Source organism: Candida pseudojiufengensis, assembly GCF_024610245.1.
Source record: "Candida pseudojiufengensis strain CBS 10847 chromosome Unknown scaffold16, whole genome shotgun sequence".
Lineage (NCBI taxonomy): Eukaryota > Fungi > Ascomycota > Pichiomycetes > Serinales > Debaryomycetaceae > Lodderomyces > Lodderomyces pseudojiufengensis.
This window is the reverse complement of record NW_026261534.1, coordinates 208,268-227,862: the sequence shown is the minus strand read 5'-3', so window position 1 is coordinate 227,862 and position 19,595 is coordinate 208,268. Positions and strand designations below refer to the sequence as shown.

Genomic DNA, 19,595 nt, shown 5'->3' with positions numbered 1-19,595 from the left:
GATTGCGATTTGATTTCTTACTTATCTTGCGTTATCGTGAAACCTAAAATACGAGATCTGTGTATTTCATTCTATTTATCTGACAATTTCTAGTGGAACATGCAAGACTAGTAATGCACCATTAGTTTTCATGTTTAATTTGAGATAGTACATCCTACTTATATAACAACTTTGAAAATTAGGAACTAAGGTAATTTTACTTAAACCTTTCACCGGATGATCAATTCCTTTCAAACCACAATTATTCAAATCCATTTTTATTGAAAAATTCTTTTTACTCCAATCATCATCTTTCACCCATGGAATTGTTTTTATCAGTACGTTAGAACCAAAACCTTCTTTTGATTGTGTCAAGTACTGTAAATCTGAGATTGGAAGATTGATATATTTCGTCTTCAAAGCAGCCAAAGCTTTGACGTCTCTGTATTGTTTTGTTTCTATTTTCAATGTTTCATTTCCGCATTCCTTGATAAGTTTGTTGAAGTCATTGAGGTACTTTTGAAACTTGTGTATTATTATCAGGTCAAAGTTTTCTGCAACTGGTTTTGAGTTGATCTCTTGATCATTGAACGACATTTCTGATGTAAATTCAATAGGTATGGAATGTTTTTTAGATTGAATAGTTAGGGAGACTAGTTCTACTTCAACGGATTTGATTTCAGGAGCTTCTTTACCGGTATATCTTAACTCTAAAGGAATGATGATTTCAGTGTCTTTGTTTTTGGTTCCAAATTTTGAAGGGGGTGTGTATTGAATTACATAAACTCTTTTATCAGTGGATAATGAAACAATCCCTAGATTTTTAGTTGTTCCAAATATCTTTCTTTTAAACGGTTGAACAGATTCATATTGTGAAGTTTTTTTATCACATTTTGTCTCATTGTAAAGCTGTTTGACTTTCATTGTGTCATGACTTAGTGAAGGACTTAATAGTGGTTGATTGTTTAATAATTCATTACCAAAGTCGATTTTCTCTTTAACTGATTGAACGAATGCATGATAGTCGACATTTGCATCATAATCTAATTCGTTATGGTTAGGAATAACCCTAATAGGACAAGATGCTTGCTTCGCTAGTATAAAATGATCTTTTTCTGTTTGACAATTGTATTTTGATGCTCTTCCAATTACTCTTGCATCCACACTATACGTAATATTGCTATCGATGAACGCCAAGTCTTTGATTTGAGTAGATTTGTTTGCTAGTAACAAGGAAGGTGGTATATTTTGTCTATCGATTCCAAAAGTTGGTATAATTTGAGTATGCATAGGTAGGCTATGATCACATTCATCATCTAGTAATTTTTCTGGAATTTTAAATGTGAAATATCGTTTGTAAGTTACATGGGGTTCGAAAATTCTCTTAACATCAATTGACAACAAAGTATTATCGTAAGGATCAATTTCACCATCGCACCAATCGTGTGGATATCCATTGTCCGTTACTAATCTGTCAATATTTGCATAGGACCATGAAGCAAATAGATCCATCATATTCAAGAATTTGAATTTTACTAATGAGGTCAAGTTTGATTCCAACACAGTTAATGTACCCTCAAATACAACATAGACCATATCGAACGAAATAGGTTCATCAGATGTATTTTCCATCGTTATATACCCATGAATGTAATCTCCTTGAGTAAATTCTTTCAACGAAGGATCTATTATCACAGGTTTGATTCCCTTTTGACAAACATTCTCAGTGAATTTGATGTTAACTTGTAACGCATTACTTTTTGAATTTGATTCTGATGTTAGATTTGGAAGTTTGTCCACGTTTGTTAAAATAGTGTTTTGCCAAAGATTGTCACTTTCTTGATTAGGATCAAAATAATCATCAACAAATATGTTTGAAGGTGTCGACTCTTCCTGTGGTGATTGAATTTGAGATGATGAAACTGAAGTTATTGGAGTCATCTCATGATTATCGTAAGTTGGTGGATCCACCAGAAAATTCTCATTGCTTGGCTCCAATTCAAGTGATATGGTGCTTTTAAACATTCCATAGCTGGGAAGTATATTATTTAGTAGGGAATTTTCATTAGGAGGTTCATAGTCTGATGACATTTGTTGCATTAATCTTGAACTCAAACGGAATTGTCTTTGCAGCACTTCTAAAACAAAAATATTTGGTACTTTGGTAGCTCACGTGTCTTGAAATATTTTGTTTCGGGAATTCTTTAAGTTATTCTCTCTTTTCTTTAAACCGATTCTTTAATTGAAAAATTTTCAGATTCTAATCTTATCAACCATCATTAAAATGTTTAAAAGATTTGCTAGGTTAGCAATTTCACGTCCAGTATTATCCAGAGGATATGCTGCTTATAATCGTGCAAAACCACATGTAAATGTTGGTACCATTGGTCATGTTGATCATGGAAAAACTACCTTAACAGCAGCCATTACAAAAGTTTTATCTGAAAAAGGTCAAGCTAGTTTCTTAGATTATGGATCAATCGATAGAGCCCCAGAAGAAAGAGCAAGAGGTATTACTATCTCTGCTGCTCATGTTGAATATGAAACCGATAAAAGACATTATGCTCATTCAGATTTACCAGGACATTCAGATTATATAAAAAATATGATTACTGGTGCATCACAAATGGATGGTGCAATTATCGTTGTTGCTGCTACTGATGGTCAAATGCCCCAAACTAGAGAACATATGTTATTGGCTAGACAAGTTGGTATACAAAATTTAGTTGTTTTTGTTAATAAAGTTGATACAATTGATGATCCAGAAATGTTGGAATTAGTTGAAATGGAAATGAGAGAATTATTAAGTTCATATGGATTTGATGGTGAAAACACACCTGTTATTATGGGATCTGCTTTATGTGCCTTAGAGAACAAACAACCGGAAATTGGTACTCAAGCAATTGAAAAATTATTAAATGCCGTAGACGAATATATTCCAACACCTGAAAGAGATTCTGATCAACCATTTTTAATGCCTGTTGAAGATGTTTTTTCAATTTCAGGTAGAGGTACTGTTGTTACTGGTAGAGTTGAAAGAGGAAGTTTGAAAAAAGGTGAAGAAGTTGAAATTGTTGGTGAAAATTCATTCAAAGCTACTTCAACTGGTGTTGAAATGTTCAAAAAGGAATTAGATGCTGCTATGGCTGGTGACAATTGTGGTATTTTATTAAGAGGTGTTAAAAGAGATGAAGTTAAAAGAGGTATGGTTTTAGCTAAACCAGGAACTACTAAATCACATCAAAAATTCTTAGCTTCTATCTATATTTTAACTTCTGAAGAAGGTGGTAGATCTACTCCATTCAGTGAAGGTTACAAACCACAATGTTTTTTCAGAACCAGTGATGTTACTACAACTTTCACTTTCCCAGAAGGTGAGGGTGTTGACCATTCACAAATGGTTATGCCAGGTGACAATATTGAAATGGTTGGAACTTTAATCAAGAAAGCTCCATTGGAATTAAACCAACGTTTCAATATTAGAGAAGGTGGTAAAACTGTAGGTACAGGTATGATTACCAGAATAATTGAATAAGCACCTTAAATAGATTATTCAACTTATAAAACTTGTAAATATATAACATAAAGGGACACTAATATTATAGTGATTATTTAACTGTAGATAGCTTTTTATATACCTAACCTACGTTTTGCAACTCACCTTGGATATTGGCGGGTTTAAAATTTAAAGTGGTAGCATATCTTTTATGGGTTTTCTGACTCTTTCAATATGATTCACTTAAATTGTAACATTTTCAACTTGATAAAAACTCCACAATTTCAGATGCCTTCACAAGAGGTAGGAACTCCAATTCCAAATGTCCCGCATGCAGTGTCTGTAACATTACCAACTTGGGAAGCCACAGTTGCGTATGAAGAAGGTGAAGAATGGGTCACTTCAAAAATGAATTCAGGTTATCCTAGATTTTTCATACATCAATCAATTCAAAAATTATGTAGAAAATTGGAAAATAAGTATGGAAGACAGGGCGAAAAATGTTTGGTTTTTCCAAGTTATAAAGTTGCCAAAAGATGTCGAGAGTTTATCAAGAATCATTCAAAGGAAAAAGTACAATTAAGAGTTTTACAGTTAAGCACAAATGACCCTGTTACTGATACAGAAAAATCAACCAAAATAGGTACTACTATCGGAGTTGTGTTTTTCCCTCATAATTTATTTCCTTTGGCTAAAAATTATTGGCAACATTCAGGTGAAGGTATAAGTTCCCGTATGGGTGAATATGTGTTGAAAGAACTTTTTGAAAAAGATAAAGATGTAATTGGATTAAGAGGTAACTTGAAGCAAGAATTACAAGCTCAAAAAATTCAATTAAAATCACCTTCAATCACAGCATCAAGAGCTAGTGGAACGGGAGTTAATGAAGACGTTGAAAAGGAATTCAACACTTTTATCGAACAAAAATATGGAAGAGTTTTAGACTTTAAATTTGCAAAAGAAGCTAAAAGAGCATTACGTAGACGTATAAGTGGTGAGATTGAACAAGGTTGTAATCATTCGGGACTGAGATTAGTTGATGAATCGGACGTTTATTTGTTCCCATCAGGTATGGCTACTGTTTTCTACGCACACCATGCTTTACTAAATATTTCTGACAAACCAGGAAAGTCAGTTTGTTTTGGGTTTCCATATGTTGATACTTTAAATATTTTGAAAAAATTTGGACCGGGAGTAATATTTTTAGGTCTAGGTGATGACGAATCCTTGCAACAATTAGAGAAAGATCTAGAGGGAGGTTTAAAGATTATGGCTTTGTTTTGTGAATGTCCATCAAACCCATTACTAAAGACTCCAAATTTGAAGAAAATAAAAGAATTAAGTGATAAATATGACTTTGCAATTGTGGTGGATGAAACTGTTGGGAACTTTTTAAACATTCATGTTTTACCATTCGCAGATATGATAGCATCATCTTTGACCAAAGTATTTTCAGGTGATTCAAATGTTCTAGCAGGATCACTCATACTAAATAAATCATCAAATTATTATCAAAAATTAAAAAAATTTTTCAATGAAGAATATGAAGATTTATTTTGGGTTGAAGATGCATTATGGCTTGAACGTAACTCAAGAGACTTTGTTCAACGTGTACATAGAATAGACGAAACTTCAGCAAAAGTAGTTGACTTATTATTATCACATCCTAAAATCTCAAAAGTGTATTATCCAAGTATATCTCCAACTAAAAAGTATTATGATGAAATAAAGAATAAAGATGGTGGATATGGAGGATTGATTTCATTTTTGTTTCATAAACCTGAAGCAGCTATAAAATTTTTCAACGCAGTTAATTTACATAAAGGTCCTTCATTAGGAACGAATTTTACATTAGCTTGTCCGTATGCTATATTGGCTCATTATCAAGAGTTAGATGAAATTGAAAAATGGGAAGTTGATCGAAACTTGATTAGAATCAGTATTGGATTAGAAGATAGTGATGAATTATTGGACGTCATTAGAAAATCGTTAGATTAATTAAATTAGGATAAAAATAAATGCCACCATTAATGACTCATTCCTGGAAATTTCATATGTTCGCAAGGCTCTGGTGGAGGTCGATTCTTTAATACATCGAAATTTAATTCAACTTCTCCAACATACCAGTAATTACCGTGATTTTTAAAAAATTCTTGCCACTTCTTGATATCAGATCTACACTCTTCTGGATCCAATCCTCTCATATCATAAGTGTACTCATCTGGTTTCATAAAACATCCAGTGATGAAAACTCTTGATGCATCTTTCGCAACTAGTTTATGATAAGTTCCTTTTGGACCATATACAGGCCAATTTGATGTCACGTCAAAAACACTCCCATTAATCGCTAATAAAATTTGATATTTCTTTATACCATCAAATTCCGAAAGTTCATCTAATGTTAAATGTAGTTGAGGTTGTAGTAATTTGTGTTTATAAAATCTCCAATTTATGTATTTACCGTGATAACCCCATGTAGTGTCGGAAGTAAACCAATAAGATAAAATAGCATTAAATAGTAGTATTCCACCAAAGATTCGTACTATATCAATTAAGTTGAAATTGGATCTTGACATTGGTTGATTTAACCTCGTATAATGATAATTTCCAGGTCAAATAGATCCAAATTTTAAGCTACCAAAATCGTTACGAAGCTATTTTTTTAAACTTAAGGGGTTGAAAGTCAAATTGGTTAAGGGGTAGGAATTCTGATTAAGAGGTAAACTCATCAACAAGTAAGTAAAATTATCATAATATCGTGAGAGATCAAAACCATCATCACAAAATGAAATCAAAACAATCTTACTAAAATCTTCTATAATTTAAATACCTAATCTACCTTTATATTTATTTTTCTCTTCTGGAGGATTTGCACACCACATAGGAAAAGCCCAACTTAACATTGAAATAGTACAACCAACAGTTGATAACCATAAAGCAGTAAACCAACTTGAACCTCTTTCAAAATATACACCAAAATCTCCTAATTTACTACTTATTTCATCATTTGTAATTTTTAATAAATTTGTTATTAAAGCCAGTCCAATTATTGAACTACAAAATGACATTACAGCAAATATTGATAATATATGAAGTATAAAACTTGGAACTCTACTTAAATCTTTTGCTTGTTTTCTATTTGAATAAACAACAAATATTGCACAAATTAAAAAAAATTGAACACAATCTGAAAATATAATTGCATTTAAAGCTAATTGAAAAGTATGATTTCTTTTTGCAATACTTTTATCATAATCAGTTTCATTAGAAATTTGTCCTTGATAAGCATATGCTAATATACTTTGTAATCCTATTTCTTCTAATTGAGTTCTATAATCAAATACATATTTTTTATTTTTAACACAAGTTACAATTTCATTAACTTTTACTGTAATTCTTTGACCTTGTCTACCTATAGTTTCATGAGAATCATAATTTCCGTAACACCAACGCCATAATGTTGTAAGACAATATTGAGGAGCTCCTGCAACTTGACTCTCTGCATAATCCGTCAATAAAGTGATTTCACTATTAGTTAAACTATTTCCCAGTAGATAATTTTCACCACCACCTAAAATTGATGGTGCCAGAACAACTGAAGTTCTTAACGACTTATAAAGTCCATATGCTACGTCTAAATGAGCACAATTTATTCTACTGATATTGAATGAATTTGAAAATATTGGTCCGATAAGTAGAACAAGAAAACAAGCTATTGATAAAAATGCAGTTCCAAGTCTTAAAATCAAAAGAGCTCTTTCTTGTGTTGATAAGTTATGAAATGGTTTGTTTAACTTTTGAGTTAGCCTTTTGATCATTGAAATGTCATGTGAGTGAGTGTAGTGTTAGTGAATTCCATAGATTTGAGGTTAGCCTAAGGAGCTTAGAATTAAAAAAATCAAATCTGATATTGAATTTTTGATAGATAAACTCGCTACCTAGTTCTACACTCTACAAAAATCTACACTCTACAAAAATCTACACTCCCAATTTTCTTACAATGCAATACATATTGATACATTCAAAACTATTTATGACCACGACCTAAATACAAAACTCTCTAACTTTTTATACAATTGACTGAACCTTCCTTCAATCTTTTTAAATCAGATGAACCATTAACTTTTTGTGTTCCATTTGTTCCATTTGGTGATGATGCAGATGTTGCAGATGCAGTTGAAGATTTTATAGATGATGGTGTTGGAGCAGCTCTATTATGTTGCATATGTGATTGAACTAAATGGCCAGCAGCTAATGCTGAACATAATGATAATTCAGCTGCTAATACAGCTGATGCAACTATTTTAGCTAATTGTCTTGCATTATCACCTGGATTTTTTGGATGAGGACCACGAACTCCTAATAAATCTAGCATTGCACCTTGTGGTTCTAATATTGTTCCACCACCAATAGTTCCTACTTCAATTGAAGGCATACTTACTGAAATTTGTAAATCACCATTAATTTTATCTTTATTCATTAATGTTATACAATTTGAACTTTCAACATTTTGTGCTGGATCTTGACCACAAGCTAAAAATACAGCTGTTACTAAATTTGCAGCATGAGCATTAAAACCACCAACTGAACCTGCCATTGCAGAACCAACTAAATTTTTACTTATATTTAGTTCTACCAAGGCATCAACATCTGATTTTAATACTTTTGTTACAACATCTGCAGGTATTCTTGCTTCAGCAACTATAGATTTACCTCTACCTTCAATCCAATTAATTGCAGCAGGTTTTTTATCAGTACAATAATTACCTGAAACTGATATAATTTCCATATCAGCATAACCACATTCTTCAACCATATGTTTTAAAGAATGTTCAACACCTTTTGATATCATATTCATACCCATTGCATCTCCAGTAGTAGTTCTAAACCTTATAAATAATAATGTTCCAGCTAATGCAGTTTGAATATGTTGTAAACGAGCAAATCTTGAAGTTGAATTGAAAGCCTTTTTTATAGTTCTTTGACCTTCTTCCGAATCTATCCAAATTTTAGCTGAACCTGCTCTTGAAAGTGTGGGGAATCTAACACAAGGTCCACGAGTCATTCCATCTCTTGTTAAAACAGTTTCAACACCACCACCGGCATTTATAGCTTTACAACCACGCATTGTTGATGCAACTAAACAACCTTCAGTTGTTGCCATTGGAATATGATATGGTTTACCATCAATTATTAATGGACCTGCTACACCAACAGGAATAGGCATATATCCAATAACATTTTCACAACATGCTCCAAAAACTCTATCATAATCATAGTGTGCATATGGTAAACGATTTGATTCTAAAACAGGTGCTTTAGCTAATTTAGCAATAGCTTTACGACGAACAACAACAGCTCTTTTATTATCAGCTAATTGTTTTTCTAATGCATATAATGGTAATTTACCATTAGTAACTAATGAAGTAACTTCATCATTATTTAAAGTTTTAACTTCGCCATTTTTTAATATTTCAATACATTTTTCTAAAGGTAATTGTTTAGTTGGTAATTTGATTTCTAATTCATCATCAGAAGATGATTCATCATCAATAGTATCTTTGACTGTCACGGGTTGTGATATACTTTTCTTTCTAAGTTGTGGACGTGAAATTTCTTTTTCTAATAATTTATGAGTAGCTGAAACTTGATATCTTGAAGCATTAAGAAAATAAATATTTGTAAAAATTGAAACTCCAAAACCAAATAATAAAACTTTTGATAATAAACTATCTCTTATAGCACTACTTATTTTAGCTAAAATATAAAATATTGAATCTTCAATTTGAGCAATTAAACCAGAAGGCATATAAAATCTTGTTGGTAAAATTGTTAATATTGTTCCTTTATTTCCAATTGGAATTTGTTTTGATATATTTTCAGTTAATAAAGGAGCTCCACCAAATAATGAAACTTTAACATTTCCATCAGATGTATTATATAACCAAGAACTTCCTAACCAAAATACATGAAATGCAATAAAACCAACACTCATTATAACTTTAAAGGATAAAATTGAATAATCTTTTGATTCAAAAAAATTTATATCATTTGGATGTTCAATAGTTGATGATTGTTCTGCAACTCTTGCAGCAACTAATGATGAAATACCATCTTCTTCTAATGCTTGTCTTAAATCTTCTGTTCTTCTAGCACGATTAATTTCAATCTTTAAACCTAAGATGGCTGCATAAAAAGTATGAACTAATATTAAATCAAATGTTAAAATTAATGAACTTAAAATACAAAAATTTCTTAAACCAGTTAAATGATTAGCATATAAAGCACATGACATTAAAGCTCCAATAACAACAATATGATCTCTAAACATACTTAAAGTATGTGAAGAAATTGATTGACCAACAATATTAGGAACATCATCAGGTGAAGCAGTTGAAGATTTAGATACAGAATTTGCAATTGATACTTTATGTTTAAATCCAATAATTGCAACTAAAAATGGAATACCTTCAGATAAACTTAAAAATGAAACTTTACAATCTAATATCTTGTTAGAAACAACTAAAGCAAATAAAAATGCAAAAGTTGAAGAAATTAAAGTTGAAAAAGCTAACCAAAATTTTGAACCAATTTTTTTCATATCAAAAAATACTTTTATTAAAGTATACCACATTGCTAAATAAGCAATAAAAATTAATATAATATCAAAATTATCAGCAATTTTTATAGATTCTTGAACTTTTAAAATTAAATATTTTAAATAATCATAATATTTTCCAATTTTATAATCATTTCTAATTTGCCATTGAATACCATCTTGATCATCAATCTTATTTAAATCTTGTAATATACTATTTACTTTATTTGATTCAACTATTAAAACTTGTTCATTTGGATTTAAAGTTATTGAATTGGGAATTTTTGGGATTGAATTATGAAATTTTCTAAATCTTAATGGTATAATTGTTATATGATTTGAATTTGAATAATTTTTTAATATAGCTTCGTTATTATTTTCAATTGGAATCCAATTATCTGATTTTTTAGGAGAATGATAAAATTTAACACCTAAATTTTCCTCATTCAAAGTAGATGATAAATTTTTTGGTAAATAATCTTCTGCAATAAATAAATAAGCTATTGAAGCTAATAAAGTAGGTATAACAATGAATTGAATAGGTCTATGAGCTGCAGTTTTTGCTATTGCACCAGTAGTATTCGGTACAAAACTGAGCATTAGATACTACTTTTCCTTTTCTATGTGTGTTTGAATAAAGTTTGGTCGAAAGTATATGAAGTATATTAATTAAATGACTGCAATATTAAATAAAATATCATAATAATATTTGATTCTAAACGAAAGAAATTTTTTTGGCTGCTAAAAAAAATGTACTACAAATTTTAAGACGTGTTTTATTATAAATGTATACTCAAGTTCGTGGAGTATCGATTTATCTCCGACTGATTACGTCGAGGCAGTTCAATTGTAGGGTACTAGCAAGTTTTTGGAAGTAAAAATTAGCAACACAATTAGTTTGAGGTTTACTACCATATTCATCATTAATGTATGTTGTTAATTGTATTAGGCCTAAAGTTAAATTTATACGAGAAAGTTTAATTAGGTATGGCTATACAATTAATGATGAGCATTACATTTACAATGTCGTGTTTGGTTTGTTGTCACTTTTATATGATTTAAGACATAAAGGCTCAAATAAGTTATACACTCATAACTCATCCAAAATACAACTACATCTTAATAATTTAAAAAAATTATAATATTAAAATCTCTCTATACCTATATGTATTTTGTAAAATCTTTTAATACTTTTCTTTCTAAATATTTTATTTTAAAATTTAAAATTTTAAATTATTTTAATGAAACTAATTTTATATCAAAAGTTAATTCTGAATTTGCAGGAATTCCAGGTAATGATTGTGAACCATAACCCATTTTTGGTGGTATAATAACTCTTCTTTCTCCTCCAACACTCATTCCTGTAACACCTAAATCAAAACCTTTAATACATTCACCTTTACCTAATTTAAAAGAAAAAGGTTTACCATTTGTATTTTTATCAAATACTTTACCATTTTTTAATTTACCAATATATCTAATACCAACTTTATTATTTGATTTTGCTGTTGGTCCTTCACCAATTTTTCTATCTTCTGTAATAACTCCTCCTAATAAAGTATGAGTTGGGAATTTTTTATCATTTTTTTTATCTTTTGTTGGAGTTGAATCTTTAGATGATGATTTTGATTCTTTTGATTCTTTTGTTGGAATTTGTTTAGTTGGAGTTGATTTTGGTGTAGTATCTTTATCTTTCTTTTTATCATTAATTAATGTTGAACCAGTTGGACCTTGTTCTAAATTTTTTGAAAATTGAACTGATTTTTTTTCATCATTTGAAAATGAAGAATCATTATTTTTTGATTTTTTTGATTTTTTAGATTCTTTTGGTTCTTTTGATTCTTCAATTGATCTCTTTTTTGGTTTTGTTTCTTCCTCTTCATCATCTTTTATTTCTTCAATTTTACCTGGTTCTGCTGATTCTTCTCTATCAAAGTCATCTTCAGAATCTTCTTCATCATCATATTCTTCATTAAAATTAATTCCATGAATTATTTCATCTTCATCTGGTGTTAAATCATATTCATCATCATATTCATTTATTTCATCATAATCTTCATCTTCTTCATCAGTTTCATCACCTGGATGAATAACATAATTACCAGTTAAATGAATTGGATACGAACCAGTAACAACGAAATAAACTTCTTCTTCTGGTGTAATAGTTAAATCAAGAGTTTGTTGAAATTGATGTTTCGGAGATAATGTACAAACAACATATTCTGAAATATCTTCTTCATCTTCATCTTCATCAATGTCTACGTCATCTTCGTCATCTTCGTCATCATCTTCATCTTCATCTTCTTCCTCTTCATCAATTTCTATATCTTCTTTGGAACCATTTGTTTTTACAGTTTCATCTAATTCATCTTCTTCGTCATCGTCATCTTCATCATCGTCATCTTCATCATCGTCTTCATCATACTCAACATCATCTTCATCATCTTCATCATGAAATTGAGTCTTTTTCAATATTCTTAAAGTTGATGGCTCAGCTTTATCATCATCAGCTTCAGGATCTAATGAAGCTAAAGTCAATCTAATTGTAATTGGATAATCTTCAGCAATGGCTGGTTCAGGTTGAAATGGTTTTAATGCTAAATTGTATGTACTTATTGGTGTTAAATGTGACATTGTTGGTTATGCTTTAATGAGTTCTTGAGACTAATAAAGTTATTTGGAAAATTTATTGCGATGGGTTAATTTAAATTGATGGAGTGAGAAAACAATAGAAGAAAATCTGAAACAGAAAAAATGTATATGGGAAAACGTGATACAAACTTATAACACTTAGTTGATAATATCAATTTGACCTCCTTTCATCAGCTTAGAGTGTCTCTGTCAATGTAGGTTTTGAAAGATTCGATTCGTTAATTAACTAAGATTTATATAATAATTTTACACTACTATATACGACGACTTTTAAATTTCGATAATGTTGGAATTAATTTAAAATTTGATTAAATGTGGTTTATCACCATTTTTTAAAGAAAATGAAGCAGCTAAATATTGTTTTAATAATGGAGTTTTTTTAATTTCTGATAATAAAGCAGCATCAACTGATTTTTGATCTGAAATTCTTTCACCTTTAATTTCTTTTTTAGCTGGAGTTTCATTAAAGAATTCAGCTTCTGATTTTTTATTTTTTGGTTTTTGTTCTCTTGCAAAATATTCAACATTAAATTTAGATACATCAACATTATCAATATTTACTTTAGTTGAAGTAGCAATAACATATCTTGCATTTACTCTTCTTAATGGAACACCATTAACTTTGAAAGGACCTGAAACTAATAATGTATTATCTTCTAAATTTTTTAAATATACAACTCTTTTACCTCTGAATCTACCTGCTAATAAAATTAAAACAGTACCTGGAACTAATGAAGCACGTAATTTTTGTGGACGTGAGGTTTTTCTAGCTTGTCTTGGGACGGCAGCGTCTTGAGTTGGGTACCATTTAGTAGCCTAAAATATGAGAGGTTAGTATTAAGTCGCTTGATTAATGGAAACATAGAGTTTAATGATATTTTCATTTAAATTGTTATTCTCAAATCTTCGATAGTATCAATTCTTCTATATTGCATTGAGACGTCCGCCTCTTGTGATAAATGTATGATAATTTGATTTGTAATTTGACTAATACAGACATGTATCATGAACGAGTCCCTAATTATATCTTCTAAATGTACTTTCGTATCGTTTTTCCTATTCCTTTTCAAGTCTTTCATTCTTATTTTCTCCAAACTTTCTGATTCTCTCATTCCAAATTAAAAATACCAAATCTCTCTATGATCCTTCCAATGATTATGTTTAAACATACTGCTTGACTCATTGTTGTGTGTGTATTAATTAAGGTATGAATGATATATGAAACTATTAAAATTCAAATATTAATCCAAAATTTTTTTTAGTTGGTATAACTCTTAGTAATTTTTTTTTTCTAACTTTTGAAAAATTATTTTGCGAGCTGGTGAGTAATTCGAATCAAGTTTAGGTCGAAAAATTAATATTTTTAGGTCGAAGTTACTTTATCTTTTTCTCCGTTGCAGATTTGGAATCTGTCCCATTTTGTGTTATTTGTGCGACAAGTTTTTGTGTTTAACAAACTTGCGGTTCCTAGCCCTATATTTTAGTGAGCACGTGATGACGTTAACATTGGATAATCATATCGACCTAATTTGAACCAAGATCCTTACATAGGAGGTCATAGCATGAATAGTTCAATTTGAAGAATCTCAAATCCTTATGCTCAAAAATTTGTTTCAAGCTGTTTAGATTACAGATCGATTCATGTAATTCGAAACAAAGAGGTACAAATTTAGTTTACAATAGGACTTTACAACATCAGTATCGCATTTCTACATCTATGTTCTCTTTAAAGATTCAATACTCCTCTAATCTTGAAGAAATGAGAACCAATTTTGCAGAAATTGACTCGTTTAAATTTCGAATAATCGATCCAGCAGTAAAATAATGCTGTTGTACATATATTTTGCAACAATTTGAATTAATTTGCAATAAAACTCGCACTAAATCTATAAGCTATACTTGAGATAATAATTGAGTAGTCTTCATCGAAATTAATTTAAATTATTATTACTAACATACTATACATAAACTAATTAGTTAAACATGCTGAACCAAGCTGAATTGAAAAATGTTAATTTTTGAAATAAAGATTCATTAAGTGAAATATTTCAAATTTATAATTAAATTACCTTTACCGGCAGGTATAGTAATATTTTCAGAAACATTTACAAATTGACCCAAATTTATTTCACATTCTCCAACAGTAACACTTTTACCAAATGTATGATGTTCTCTTATATTAAATATAATTTTACCAGTTGAAGCAGATCTAAAAGGTACACTTTCATTCCATTTAAAAGTTTCTGTATGTTTATCTAATTTTGATGTTCTTGTTCTTATTAATGATTTATCTTTTGTTGAAGTTTTTAATGATGCTTTAACTTCTAATGCTCCACCAGATGTAAAACCTGTTGCTTCAACAATTGTTAATCTACCAGGTATAGCATCTTGTCCATTCAAACTAGCAGCAAAACTACTTGCTTCAGTAGCATTACTTGCATTTCTATTATGACCTTGATTAAAAATTGGTTTTTGAGGTGGTGGTAAAGGATCTTCACGAATATTTGGTGCAGCAACAATTGAAGAAATTTCATTATCTTGAGTTTTTCTAAATTCTTTTTCTTCTTCTGGTATATCATCTTCTCCTTCATTATCACCATCTTGTTGTTTTTGTTGTGCTGATTTTGAACTTTTTCCTTCACTTGTATTAGTTTGACTTGGTGCAAATGAAGAATTTTCATCATATTCATTTTCACCATGTTCACCATGTTCACCATTTTCTGTTTCTTTACCTTTGTGGCTATGTTTCGAAGATTTATCTTTTCTTCTACTTTTAAGACTTTTAAATAATCCATGACTTTTTGTAATTCCATCTGCTGCTGCTCCAATACCACTTCCAACTGCATTTGATGCAAAATCAGTAACATTTCCAACTGCTTTCATTGGTGCATCACTAACCATATTAAGATCAATTGGAATCATAGCTTTAGGATTCAATGGTGGTCTTACATATTCTGGGAAGAAAGTAGCTCTCAAATCTAATTGTCCTTGAGTATTAAGATCAACATGGAATGGTGTAGTAGTTAAAGCTGGAATAGTTGAAAGATCAAGATTTGCAATACCTAATAATTCATCATCATGTGTTAAATCCCAATCATAAACTTCCAATAATAACACTTGTCTTGATCTTGAAATCATTGGGAATTCAACAGCTTCATTCCAAAGTGGATCTAATGTTTTACGTTTCTTATCAGTTCTATAAATTTCAACACCATCTAATGAAACCACACATAATGGATCTGATTTACCATTGGAATCAACTGATTTCAAATTCTTAGCACCAATAAGTTCTAATTTAACTTTACCAACATCTAAAATAGTATCTAATGGAGCTAATTTAGCAATTGATGGGAAATATTCTAATTGAATTTCGATAGTATTACGACCTCCAAGATGAAGTTTTATAGGATTTTTATAAGATTGTTTATAAATGTCAATAGTTTGATATGTTTTTTCGATAATAACATCTTTTTGATCTGCAACTTCAGCTTTTTTAGTAATTCTAAAAATTAAATTTGAATTTGGTAAATCTCTAATAAATGTTTCTCCAACTGATGCAGTAACTATTTTTTTATTTTCAACAATTGGTGATACTCCAGATGGATAAGCATGTTCATCAAAAAGAGTTTGTACAAATACATCGTTTTTATCAAAATGTCCACTTAATAAATGGACGGCCATATCACCAGCTCTATATTTAATAGCATCAGCTAATTTAACTTCAATCTTTGGTGGTTCTGGCATAGCATCTTCTTCTGTTTCAACCCATTCATATTCATTTGGATTTTCTTTATAAAGTTTTTCTTCTTTTTCATATTGTTTCTTTTCTTGTTCTTCTTTTGCTTTCTGTTCTTCTTCATATTCAGCTTTGTTTCTTAATTCGGATAATGAATAAGCTGGAATTGTTGGGAAAAATGAAATTGAATAAAATAATGTACCAACTGGATCAGCTTCAAATAATACTGGTTGTTCAATAATTTCTTGTGAACCATCATAACCTAAAAAGTAACCTTCATCGTTTTTTCTTAAGAAATCGGCAGCATTAACAGCAGCTGTTCCTAAAGATCTGTCTTTACCTTCTGCTTCAGCATCCATAATTTGAAATAAATAATGTTGATGAGGATTGGTGACTGGTAAGAAATAGACAGAATTCCATTGTGGATTTACTGTTTCTGCAAATGTTACAGTTTTGGCTCTTAATTTACCATTCAATATTATTCTAACATAAGGATCAACATAACCAACTGATTCTAAATTCTTCAATCCTTTTGCTCCTCTCAAATGAATTCTAATAGCACCAATTGGAGCTGGTTTTATGATTTTAGCACTAGTCTCTTCATCAACTGCTAAAGGTTTCCAACTAGCACTAATACGAATTTGTGGTGGTGGAGCATTGGCAGAAATTGCTGGACAAGTAAGCCATTGTTGACCTCTACCACTTTCAAAAACAATATCCTGTAAATTAGCTTCGAGGTTGGCTACAATGTTATTATCAACTGTATCTCTAACTAACACTTGAATGGATGTAGCAGTTTGTTGAGTGATTAAACTTTCAAAAGATTGTTCCCATGAAGGTTCATTTGTTTGTCTCAATTTACGACATTTCTTAACCATTTCATTGTTAACATAAATTTCAGCATAAGGATTTAATAAACCTATAACAGAATGTGAAATATCTAAATCTCTAGCTTCATGTAATGTTAATTTCATAATACCAACTTCAGAATCTGTAATAACTTCTTTTGATCCATCTTCTAAAGTTATTGGTTGTAAAGTAGGGAACCATTTAATGTCTAAATTAAGTTTACCAACAACTTTCCCACCTTCCATTATATTCTTAGTGATTCCTGGGAAATTTTCTTCTTGTAATAATTCACCTAATGGAAATTCACAATCACCAATTAATTGGTCATCCATTTTATCCTCTAATAAATGAAACACATTGAAATTAAGAAAGTTACCATCTAATTGATTGATCAAGATATATTTTGTTTCTAAGAATATTGGATCATTAACTTCTTTTTTGGTTTTAGTTCTTTCATCAACATCTCCATTATTTGAAACTTTAATTTGAACATATGGGTTAATACTATTTGGTTTAGTTGTTTGACCTGTTTTCAAATTTTTACATGATTTTATAGTAACTGCAACCACACCAATTGAATCATTAGATTGACCTTCTAATAACTCTTCAACATTAATATCCAAAGAATTTGGTGCATATAACATTGGTCTTAAGGTTGCATGAATGATACCATTAACGAATTTAGATAAACCTGGAATAAAAGACATTATATCAATACCAAAAGTATCACCACCAACTGGTTTCAAAGCATAATCAATAGTAGGTGGTTCCAAAAATTGAATAGATACCATTTTAACATGTGGAAAATTCAATGATAATCTAAGTTTTACTTTCATTCTACCAGTAAATGACATATCTTCAACTAAAATAGGTAATGATTTTTTAATAAATGCTTTACCAACAGTTACACCTAAAGCAACTTTTGGATCAATTTTCTTTTTGATTTCATTTTTTGTCATATCATCAGTATCATTTGGAGTAAAAGAAAAAGCCCAATCCATTTCAATTACATCATGTCCTTTTTGAGTATATGATTTAATAGAATCAACTCTAGGAGCTTTTGAACCTAAAGTAAATTCATCTAATGATAATGCATCTATTCCAAATCCAGGAGCTTGATCTTTTAAAATTTCATTAGTTTGAAACATAACAGTTTCAGATAATGCTGGCATATAAATGACCCAAAATTTATCTAAAAATGAATTCATCCATTCCATAGTTTCTAATTCATTAACTAATCTATTATTTGCTTTAACTCTTGCCATATCATCTCTTATATTCCTATTAAATCTTCTAAATTCTCCTCGATATACTGAATTTGTAAATAATAATACTAATCCTAATGATAATATACCTCCTCCTAATCTTGCTAAAAACCAAGCAAAAAAACAAGTTCCTATCATTAAAGAAGTATTCCAATACCAATCACCATAAAAATGATCAATTATATAATTCTCAACTGATTTGGCATTTTTTAATAATTTCTTTTTATCTTCAGTATTATCAATATCCCATCCACCTACATTTTCCCAAGAAAATGTCAATTGATCTCTTATATGAACTTTCTTTTTAGGTTGATCTTGTTTTGGTATTTTTGGAGGCTCTTTTGAAGGTGGTTTTGGTTGAGTGGCTGTATTAATTGAAGTTGGTTGTTGATTATTTAAATCTGAATGTACTTTTTTATTAAAACTATCCACATCATCTTTGTTATTTATATAACCTGAAGGTCCATGCTCTTCAGGTTCATTCTTTTTTTGAAAATCAGACTTAATTGAATGTTAGTATCCAGTTAATGAGATCTTGAAATTGTATAATCAGATTCGATTAAATCTTAGTGTAGTAGCACATACCTGACTAACCATATTTTTATGAAGTTGTTTGATATAAAGTCAATTAGATTAAGTCAATTGAGTAGGGTGTAGTTGATTGTTCGAATGATTGTACCTTAACTTTTTATCTTTTGAATTATAAAAGTTATTAAACCGGTCTGATTCCAAATATAAAATATAGTTTTCAGAATTTCATTTGGAATTTTTATTGCTATTTTTTGTACTACTTATCTCATATTATTATTAAATAAATATACGAATATAAGATAGATAGTAAAGATAAAGCAATAGAAGAGATTAATACAACTATAAAACAACCTTCATTTAACCTGACAAAGATACGATTTAAATTGAATAACATTTCATCAAAATTCTCAGAATATCAGATAAATTGGTGGACCAGTATCAATATACTTTGAAAGTAGAAATTAACGTTTCACTAATAAATTTTCTGTT

The 19,595-nt window shown here is 29.9% G+C and overlaps 9 protein-coding genes across 9 annotated transcripts; 2 read left to right on the top strand and 7 right to left on the bottom strand. All coding sequences in view use genetic code 12, as the record gives it.

Annotated features, from left to right (window-relative positions):
• Positions 1–75: 75 nt before the first annotated feature.
• Positions 76–2,070, bottom strand: KGF55_004185 (uncharacterized protein; the record flags this gene model as incomplete). Its single annotated transcript, XM_051759060.1, has 1 exon — positions 76–2,070. One exon carries the CDS (start codon positions 2,068–2,070, stop codon positions 76–78), a length of 1,995 nt encoding a protein of 664 aa, XP_051613194.1.
• Positions 2,071–2,263: 193 nt separating this feature from the next.
• TUF1 (translation elongation factor Tu) lies at positions 2,264–3,514 on the top strand (the record flags this gene model as incomplete). The annotated part of the gene is made up of 1 exon (XM_051759059.1): positions 2,264–3,514. The coding sequence occupies one exon, from the start codon at positions 2,264–2,266 to the stop codon at positions 3,512–3,514; it is 1,251 nt and encodes a 416-aa protein (XP_051613193.1).
• A 249-nt stretch (positions 3,515–3,763) lies between these two features.
• STR2 (cystathionine gamma-synthase) lies at positions 3,764–5,473 on the top strand (the record flags this gene model as incomplete). Its single annotated transcript, XM_051759058.1, has 1 exon — positions 3,764–5,473. One exon carries the CDS (start codon positions 3,764–3,766, stop codon positions 5,471–5,473), a length of 1,710 nt encoding a protein of 569 aa, XP_051613192.1.
• A 29-nt stretch (positions 5,474–5,502) lies between these two features.
• On the bottom strand, positions 5,503–6,051 carry KGF55_004182 (uncharacterized protein; the record flags this gene model as incomplete). Its single annotated transcript, XM_051759057.1, has 1 exon — positions 5,503–6,051. The coding sequence occupies one exon, from the start codon at positions 6,049–6,051 to the stop codon at positions 5,503–5,505; it is 549 nt and encodes a 182-aa protein (XP_051613191.1).
• Positions 6,052–6,297: 246 nt separating this feature from the next.
• Positions 6,298–7,293, bottom strand: ECM7 (Ecm7p; the record flags this gene model as incomplete). Its single annotated transcript, XM_051759056.1, has 1 exon — positions 6,298–7,293. One exon carries the CDS (start codon positions 7,291–7,293, stop codon positions 6,298–6,300), a length of 996 nt encoding a protein of 331 aa, XP_051613190.1.
• A 242-nt stretch (positions 7,294–7,535) lies between these two features.
• HMG1 (hydroxymethylglutaryl-CoA reductase (NADPH)) lies at positions 7,536–10,673 on the bottom strand (the record flags this gene model as incomplete). Its single annotated transcript, XM_051759055.1, has 1 exon — positions 7,536–10,673. The coding sequence occupies one exon, from the start codon at positions 10,671–10,673 to the stop codon at positions 7,536–7,538; it is 3,138 nt and encodes a 1,045-aa protein (XP_051613189.1).
• Positions 10,674–11,306: 633 nt separating this feature from the next.
• Positions 11,307–12,707, bottom strand: KGF55_004179 (peptidylprolyl isomerase; the record flags this gene model as incomplete). The annotated part of the gene is made up of 1 exon (XM_051759054.1): positions 11,307–12,707. The coding sequence occupies one exon, from the start codon at positions 12,705–12,707 to the stop codon at positions 11,307–11,309; it is 1,401 nt and encodes a 466-aa protein (XP_051613188.1).
• A 315-nt stretch (positions 12,708–13,022) lies between these two features.
• On the bottom strand, positions 13,023–13,908 carry RPL6 (60S ribosomal protein eL6; the record flags this gene model as incomplete). Its single annotated transcript, XM_051759053.1, has 2 exons — positions 13,023–13,541; positions 13,897–13,908. The coding sequence occupies 2 exons, from the start codon at positions 13,906–13,908 to the stop codon at positions 13,023–13,025; spliced, it is 531 nt and encodes a 176-aa protein (XP_051613187.1).
• An 851-nt stretch (positions 13,909–14,759) lies between these two features.
• KGF55_004177 (uncharacterized protein) lies at positions 14,760–19,172 on the bottom strand (the record flags this gene model as incomplete). Its single annotated transcript, XM_051759052.1, has 2 exons — positions 14,760–19,076; positions 19,161–19,172. The coding sequence occupies 2 exons, from the start codon at positions 19,170–19,172 to the stop codon at positions 14,760–14,762; spliced, it is 4,329 nt and encodes a 1,442-aa protein (XP_051613186.1).
• Positions 19,173–19,595: the final 423 nt, after the last annotated feature.